The following is a 9407-nucleotide window of genomic DNA, read 5'->3' as shown; positions in this document are numbered from 1 at the left end:
ATAGTTGACTAACTTATAATTGAAATAGTTAAACTTTTAACTAAAACAATTAGTTTTCTGAAAAAAAATTTGAATAAGAAGAAGAATTTTCTTGTAGTTAAAAGAAATTAATTTTTAAACCAAAACAAACAAAAAAAATTCTACAAAATAGTTAAATTTTCAGAAAATAAATTTCTTAACTAATTTCATAAATAGTCACCAAAAAAAAAAAACTAAATTTTTAACAAAGCAGTTCCACTTTGAACCAGAAAAATTGAAAAAAATATTTGGAATTCGTTGAAAGTGCTTTAAATTATTGAAATTAATTGAAAATTCTTCGAAATGTTTTAAAACATCCTAAAAAATTTTAAATCCTTTAAAACCTCTTGATTTTGGAATCAATTGAAAATTCCTTGTAATATAGTAAAATGTCCTAAGATGTTTCAAATGTTTTAAAATCTTATACTAAATTACTGTAATAAATTGAAAATTCCTTAAAACCTTTTTAAATACTTTCAAATATTTAGAAACCTACAAAATCTGTTGAAAATTCTTGACATCTTTTAAAGATTTTCAAGGTACTTTGGAGTTTTTTTAAACAGCCTTGATATAATTATTAAAATTCTTTGAAATTCCTTTAATTTTTAAAAATGAATTTAAAATTCAGTGAAATCTTTTTAATCATCCTCAAATATTCAAAATCCGTAAAAATCTGTTGAAATCTCTTGAATTTTTTTAAAGCTCTTGAAAATTCCTTGAAATTTTAAAAATCCCCTGAAATATTCCAAATCCTTTAAAATCTCATATCAAATTACTGTGATCAATTAAAAATTCTTTGGAAACTTTTTAAATACTCTCATATAATTTGAAACCTTCAAGATCTTTTCATACTATATATAATAAAAATTATTTCTTGAAAAAAAGATCCTACTCCATCTTCACTCCATTGGGAGACGAACCACAAAACTTCTGATTTCCGGTCAGGTGCTTTTCCAATTAAGCTATTAGAGTGATCAGAATAAGAATTCTTAATTCAAGAAAATAACGCCAATTTTTAGCCAAATGTTAATTATACAAGTAATTATTTTTTAATTTTTATCTGCTATATCATCAGAGATTGTACCTTACCGACAGTAGATCAACCCTGCAAACCATGAAGGCAGAAAATCTACACATATCGATCAAGTTAAGAATCTTCAATAACTGAAAATGCTTAAGGGCATGTGACACAGCTAAATACCTATATTACCGACCACAGTTTTTCAGTTCACTGAATGTTTTTTTGAACCTAAGAACTTTTTTTTTTTAATAAAATATTTAGCTGAAACTTTGGGAAATGTATTAGAGTACAATAAAGTACGTTTAGGTACTGCATTCTGGTAGGAACTTTACTGAAAATTATTTCATCTTTTATCTGAACCTTAACATTTTTTTAACGTTCGAACTTTGTTTATACATAAAATATCGGTCTCAAACTTTGAGAAATGCAAGAGCCGAAAGAAAACTACGTTTAAGTACAAAGCTTAATAATAAAAGATGTAAAAAAATATATTTCAAACAATTTTTAACAATCAATTCCAACGGCTTCAGCCGGTAACGTTGTACACGAAAATACGAAACCTGGCGGCCACTAGACGAGGCTCTAGAGGGTTCGTATTTTCGTGTACAACGTTACCGGCTGATGCCGTTGGAATTGATTGTTGAAATATATTTTTTTACATCTTTTATTATTAAGCTTTGTACTTAAACGTCGTTTTCTTTCGGCTCTTGAATTTCTCAAATTTTGAGACCGATATTTCATGTATAAAAAAAGTTCGAACGTTCAAAAAATGTTGAGGTTCAGAAAAAAGATGAAATAATTTTCAGTGAAGTTCCTACCAAAATGCAGTACCTAAACGTACTTTATTGTACTCTAATACATTTCCCAAAGTTTCAGCTCAATATTTTATTCACAAAAAAAGTTCTTAGGTTCAAAAAAACGTTCAGTGAACTGAAAAACTGTGGTCGGTAATATAGGTATTTAGCTGTGTCACATGCCCTTAAGCATTTTCTGTTATTGGAGATTCTTAACTTGATCGATATGTGTAGATTTTCTGTCTTCATGGTTTGCAGGGTTGATATACTGTCGGTAAGGTACAATCTCTGATGATATAGCAGATAAAAATTAAAAAATAATTACTATATATAATATTCATACTATATATAATATTCATACTATATAGACCTGAAAAACATAACCTCAAAATCGACTCATGCATGAAATGAAGAATCACGCGAAACATTAAATTCGCCAATTTCTTCCATTTCTTTCAAATGGAGATCGAGATATAAATAGAAGACCACCGAAGTTTTCCGAAGCTTTCAGATCGACAATCATCGCAAAGCAGAAAACCGAAGTCGAATCGTGCATTTTCGTCTTACACACGAACTCACAGTGGTAATCATGCACCTTCTGCTTTGCGGCTCCCAAACGGTAGGTATGGTGAGGGTAAATTTCAGGCTCGAACTGGCAGCTCTGCTAGGAAGTTAAAAGTGAGGTCAGAGGTAAATAATCAAAATTACACATCTATGAGCTTGCATTTTACGATAATCAGTCCACTCAGCGTAAAAAGTGTGAGAAATTTTGTTTCCTGAAAATAGAATTTTGCGGCAAATTAAGGAAAGTTTTCATATATGACTGATTAAATGACCATAAATTGCCAAAAATTACCGGAAATTAATAGAAATGTTTAAACTAAATTTTGGATCATTTATCTTAAGTCAATGAATTACTCATAATATTACCATAAATTACCAACATATTTCATCCGGAAATTTATGAAAATTTGTTTAATTGATTTTGGTATAATTTCTGGCAAGTTACCATATTTACTTATAAATAACCGTAAATGACCGAAAATGTCCATAAATTTCCGTAAATTTCTAGCCATTTTTTAATTGAATTTTGGATAATGTATGGTAAGTTAGCATTAATTACCTGTATTGTTACAATGAATTACTAAAAAATTTATGTTATTTATCCACTTTTGCATTATCCATTCTTGGGATCCTACTCAAAATTTGATAGGCGCTAACATTACCATTACTTTTTATAAATAAGTAACGTGCTGCTATCAATACTGACCATTATCATGCACTACAAATTGGTTGTTCCGTAAAGAGCACCTTCTCTGTCATGAAAATGTTCAATAAACAAAATTGGTCTAGATTATAGGAACGATATAGAGTTCGACGACTTTCTACTGTGCATTACACTTATTACTGACAATCAGATACAGTCTATAATATAAAATGTATCTCTATATATGAACACCCACCTGTGCATATCAGCGTGTGTGTTCTGCCACAAGCTGCATGTGTCACTTTGTCAGGTTTTAAAACTGCAACCAGGAAATAAATTATTCTATTTATAGTGCAATTGTCACATTTTATCAGAAATTTAAATTACACAAATTCATTCATTATCTGATACGAGTAAAAATTCATGTACACCTGTTTCTAAGCATATGTAAATTAATTCAAATGGTAAATTAGAAGCTAAAGTAGAAGCAGTATTTTTAAATTTCCACAAGTCAATACAAACATTCTATTTAAATTTTTTAAATTCTATAGTTCATAAATTCAAATTTTAACATTTTCTTACACGAGATAATCGATCTACCGTAAAACGGCTTAAAGTCGCTCACCTAGAGTAGAGTTGCCCACTAATAAATTTGGCCGAATTAAATATCAAAGTAAAGTCTGCTAGCTTTACTAATTAAAACAATAAATAATATTTTCTTTTTTACCACAGGAAATTTGATATTGAATTTTAAAATATAAATTAGGAAGCGAGCAGCTTTATCCTGCATGAGAGAATTTACACCGTTTGACGGTATTTTAAAACTGGGCTAAGCGGCACATGATTTTAGATTTTTACAAATAAATTACACGTAGGAATTATAATTAGGTATTAATGCATTGAATATATAAATTTGTACCATTTTTTGCATATCGTGAAGTTAGCCCCCCACCCCCACAAAATATACAAAATATAACATGGTCCAAGATTCTTTTAAAACTGAGAAAGTAGGGTGTTTTTTTACGAAAATAGGGGAACAAATTTTTTTAAACCAAATTGATGTAGATCTCAATTTGAATTTGTCATGAAAAGCTAAAAATTACTAAGTTCACAAGTCAAAATATTTTCAATTTTTAATGAAATAGATGAATTTTCAACAACAATGAATTTATTTGTAACCAATCAGTTGCATTAACAACTAAATAGTTTAACTATAACCCATGACAAACGAATTTTCAACAAAATAATTAAATCTTCAACGGAGTAGTTAAAATTTCTATCTAAAAAGATTAATTTTTTGGGAAAAATGTTGAATTTTTAGGCGAGAAAGTGAAATGTTCAAATTATAAAGATTGATTTTCTACCATGAAAGTTGAATTTTCAATTTTGAACAAAACAGTTGAATTTTCAAATAAAATGATGAAGTTTTTGGTCAAATTTGAATTTTTAATACGTTCGTAAATTTGTTAATCAGGAAAATCAATTTTTAATTCAAAATATCAATTTCAGACAAAAAATTGGATTGTTACAGTTTCAGTGAAATACTTTAATAATCAATAAAAAAATTACTTTAGTACTACAACAATAAATAATGACTGGACTGCAATATAATATGATACAATATATCACACCTAACTGTGGGAAGGCCCGTCATTACGTCAACGTGTCGCGTCCTCAAAGTTTAAGCGAGAAACGGCTTAACCAAAATACATAAAATGACAACCTTATATGAATAACATTCATTTTAAAACTTCCTAACGAAATTGAACTTAACAGTCTCTGAAAGTAAATTTAGAATTGTTTTACAGAAAACAATGAAAAAACTTACGGATTTTTATTCAGAAAAAAGAAATCAAATTATAATATATAATTTCATTAGTGGCCTATTTTCCATAACATGTCCTAGTTAGCTCCGTCCTACAAAACGAAAAATCTGTGAAAACCTTGAAATGCAGGAAGTTTTCAAGTTCATTAATTTGCATTGGTACCAGCAAATAGGTATATAAGTTCAGATTTGAAAATGATATTAGTAAGCTATATGATCAGAAACACGTGGGTCTTATCGCTGAGGAATCGAAGCTTATTAGGCTACATAATTCACATAAGCACGTGCATTAACTTCAGGAGACTAAGATTTATTGTGGAAGGCAAATATGTTAATACTGACTTTTAACGCATGATGGTTTGCTCACGTGATTCTTGTGACCAAGTCCAAGTTGACCCCAATCATTGCTACCAAATACGAAAAGTCGTCCGCTTTCTGAAATGTCAAAAAATTATTTTTCAGTAAGGAAGTAAAGTAAAAGAAAATGAATGTATCCTATTCTATCTTTTTGTCAATGTAAATTCATGGCTTTTTTCAATACCATCTTTTCTGTGTTATCCTATCGTTCATATATCCAAGACAATCTTTCATGATCTCTCTCTTATTATAAATTTTTGTCATGTGTCTCAGTCACCTTCTTTCCATCACATCATATCCTCTATCCATTGATGTTAATCTTTTCCTATTTTTGTTAATCTAACTTCCTGTCTATGTTTTTTCAGTTTCCTCTTATCTATCTCATCCCATACAGAACTATCAACTTCTATCTTCTTCTATCTATTTTTCATCTATTATTATCTCTTCCTATAGTTTATCTATTTATGTCAATCTTTTTCTATCTCTCTTTTAATATAAATTCTCGTCTATCTTTTTCAATCTTTTCTTTGCTATTCTAATAGCCAACAAGTGAAATCATTTGACGGGCCTATAAGTAGAGGCCCGGCAAACGATTTTGCCAAGATCGACACTATCGACTAAGCCTAAGGTATGGAAATTAATTTCCAGTATGTACGTATATAAGGATAGACGACATTCAAACGCGGAAGATAGTAAAAGAGACAGGCAAAGATTCAAATTCATATCAGATAAAAGAAATAGAATGCAAGGATAGGTTAAGAATAGGTTACGATTGAAAAAGAAAGAAATTGAAAAAGATTGAACTTCGTAATAGATACTATCTCGTCATATACTTCCACTATCCAGATCCATGTTTTTTTATTCCTCTGAGAATCTGAATTCCAATCTAAAATTTTAAATCTCCTTTTCTCTAACTGACCTTAAAGTACATCTCATAGCGTCAGTCTTTTTCTTTCTCTTTGTCAATCTAAATTCACATTTAATTTATTTAATACCCTCTGCTCTATCTTAGCCTAGGCTTTTCCTTTCCACGTCAATCTGTTTCTATTCCTTTGTCAATCTAAATTCTCATTTTTTTCATAATTCTCTTCCTTATCTCATGTTCATGCAGCTATCAACTTTGATCTTTTTAAAATTTTTAATCTTGATTTACGTTTATCTTGTTCAATATCCTTCTCACTATCACATGCTAACCTTTATCTGTCCGCAACAACATTTTTTCTCAATTTAAATCTAAATTCTTGTCTATCATTTTCGATCAGCTCCTCTCAATCTCATCCTATCCTTTGTCTATTCATATCAATATTTTTCTTTATATGTTAATCTAAATACCCGTTTATCTTTTTTACTCTACTCTTCTTTATATCATCCTATACTGCATCCAGGCTATATTCTAAGAATTTTTTGAACTGCTCGACCTAAAGGATTTTCTAGAACTGCCTGACCTGACAGTATACGATTTCTAAAAATAAAAGGTTCAAGATCTCGTAATCAGGCTCATTTCGCCCCCCCCCCTCTCTCTTTTTTCTTTCTCTTTTCCTCATCTTCCAAGTGATTTTTAGAACTGCCCATTTTTTTTAGAACTGCCCATTTTGGTAGAACTGCTCGTTAGAATATACGCTGACTGCATCTACACTGAAAAAAAATTGTTCTTGAATAAAGTAAATGTTACTTGATTCAAGTCAATCGCAGGTACGAATGGGGACGATAGAATATGAGTTTGTTCTAAATAAATAAATACTTGCTACCGTATGCATGGAACATGCGTACATTTTCTTAATCTGAGAAAATGTATTGTTAGATAGAATATCGCATTTTATTATTCTAAAACTTTATTGTGTTACTTCATATAGAGATGTATTCAAATGCAGCACATAGTTCACTTCCAAGAAATCATTTCTGATACACGTCAAGAATATATTTTCTTAATATAAGAATATGCAGTATCGGAGCAATAGACTAGTACCTCAACTGAACATTATTTCTAAAAAAAAATTGTTTTTGAAATTATTGTTATATAATCTTCATTTTTTAAATTATTAAAGTACGTAATTCGCACACACTGTTACTTACACATGTAATCGTATGTCTAGACGCTTTGAAAAATCGCACTCGTCGGGGATTGAACCCTCCCTGCCTAAACTACCTAAACTAGTGTGTCCGAACCGCGCGCTCTACCCACTTCGCTATCGAAGCACTTGAATGTCGGTGACAAAATCTCGAATAAAAATTTCAAGGCAGTGTCGTACGAAGTCGTATTGTGAGCCTCAACCATCTTCAAACTAAAAATTGTGGAACTCAATGTTTCTTTTAAGAAAACATCTTTCTGATGATACTTGAAAATTCTCGAGAGACTTTAATATACCCTTTTTTATTTATAAAAATTTCAGAATTGAATTTTACTTATTTCAAAAAAGGCTCGATACTTTTCTTTTCTTAATATATTTAAAAATGTTATAAAATATCTAAAAGTAATAAACAATAAACAAAAATTCTCCATAAAATGCGCAGTTTTCAATTTATTCAACTCTTTTATTATATATAATACTCTTTTACTCAATTTTTAATAAAAAATAAATTTTCTTAAACAATAATATAAAATATGTGAAAAAACGAAGTAAGTTTCACTTATTTAACAAGGGACTTAACACTTTTTTCTTAATATTTAAAACGCTTAAAAACGACCCAAAGGTAATGAATAATAGAGCAAAGTTGCATGTACAAAAATTTTTTAATAACATCAATGACAAAAAATAATGTTCTGCTATACGAAAATTTACATAAACCACAAAGTTTTTAATTTATCGAATGCTTTGATCATACATTGTTTACTACGATTTGAATATGGAATTGATTTCCTAAAACAACAATTTAAAATATGCAAAAAATAATTGAACTTCACTTATTTTACAAAGGGCTCAATACTTTTTTCTTTAAAAATGTAATCCGCTTAAAAACTATCTAAAGCTTATAAAAAATTAATAACTTTTGATTTGAAAACGCTTTAATAACCTCAGTGACAAGTAAATATTTTCTGATTTTTAAAAACCTCTGTAAAACGCAGTTTTCGATTTATTTAATTCTTTTATAGTACTTTTTAATTCAGTTTTTAATTTAAAATAACAATTCCAAAGAAAAATAATTTAAAATATGTAAAAAAGAATTGATCGCTAGTTTAAATATTACCCATTTAAAAAAGTGCTCGATATTTTATTTTTACTTCAAGTATAAAATACTTCGAAATCAGAAAAAAAAGAATTCTGCAAAGAAACGTTTGTTGCAAAAACTTGCAGATTAAAAGTGGTAGGGTCTCACGGTGTTCGTATGGAAAATATTTATTTGCTTCCTCCTTGCATTCTCAATTCTTTTATTTGAAAAAATTATAATTCTCATTTTTTAAATTATTCTTTCTTTTTTTTAATTATCAAGAAAATGTAATAATTGTATTTTTAAGCATTTTTAAAGCGCATAACTTTGTTTTATACTGTCATATATTTGTTTTTTATTATTTACAAAAATGTTTCATGGTTAAAAAAATTCGAAATGATTTAATTTTAAGTAGATTAATACATATAAATAATCAGCGAAAAAAAATTATAGAGGCAGTACATTTATAACCTTTTAATAATTTTAGGAATGAAATTACTTTTGAGTCTTGCATAATTATTTCAAAATTAAAAACACTTGTTTAAAAATCTATTTGAAAATTTTTAATTTTTACCAACAAAAACTTACCGACGCAATAAACTTATAATTTTTTAAATAATTTTATGAGTGATTTGATTTGTGTATCAGCGTAAAGTTTGTAGTTTATCAAAGTTGCAAATTCCTATCTACATTTTCATAAATAAAATTGATTATGTCCACCAATGTCTTGAATTTTATAAATATTATTGAATTCAAAATAATTGTTAGTGGCGAAGAGAACCAACTTCATATCATGGCAACTTAATAAGATACTTTGGCAGTAAGAAGTAAATTAATTTAGAACAATATATTAATTTTCATAATATGTGTGCGATGTCTATTGTATCAAGTCTACAGTTTTTATATTGAAAAGACTAATTTGATTCTATTTTGATGACATACAGTCTGTCAAGTTAAAGCGTGGGTGGCTTTACTCGCAATCGGTAAGGTGTATCGACATGATTTTGGTGTCAAAATATTAAGAAGAGCTCCCTCTTT

At 28.7% G+C, this 9407-nt stretch overlaps 1 protein-coding gene across 3 annotated transcripts in view; it reads right to left on the bottom strand.

Annotated features, from left to right (window-relative positions):
• LOC117180886 (X-linked retinitis pigmentosa GTPase regulator-like) overlaps positions 1–9407 on the bottom strand; it is a 91445-nt gene that overhangs the window by 70972 nt on the left and 11066 nt on the right. For all 3 annotated transcript variants that reach the window (XR_004468066.1, XM_033373462.1, XM_033373463.1), the window contains exons 3-4: positions 5208–5300; positions 3297–3359 (exon numbers count right to left, since the gene is read on the bottom strand). Coding sequence is in view for 2 of the 3 variants with exons in the window: in XM_033373462.1 (XP_033229353.1) it covers positions 3297–3359; positions 5208–5300 (156 nt within the window). In the remaining variant the exon portion in view is untranslated. The remainder of the gene's footprint in view (positions 1–3296; positions 3360–5207; positions 5301–9407) is intronic.

Source organism: Belonocnema kinseyi, chromosome 9 (genome assembly GCF_010883055.1).
Source record: "Belonocnema kinseyi isolate 2016_QV_RU_SX_M_011 chromosome 9, B_treatae_v1, whole genome shotgun sequence".
Lineage (NCBI taxonomy): Eukaryota > Metazoa > Arthropoda > Insecta > Hymenoptera > Cynipidae > Belonocnema > Belonocnema kinseyi.
The sequence above is the reverse complement of the archived record's forward strand: the minus strand, read 5'-3'. Positions and strand labels throughout refer to the sequence as shown.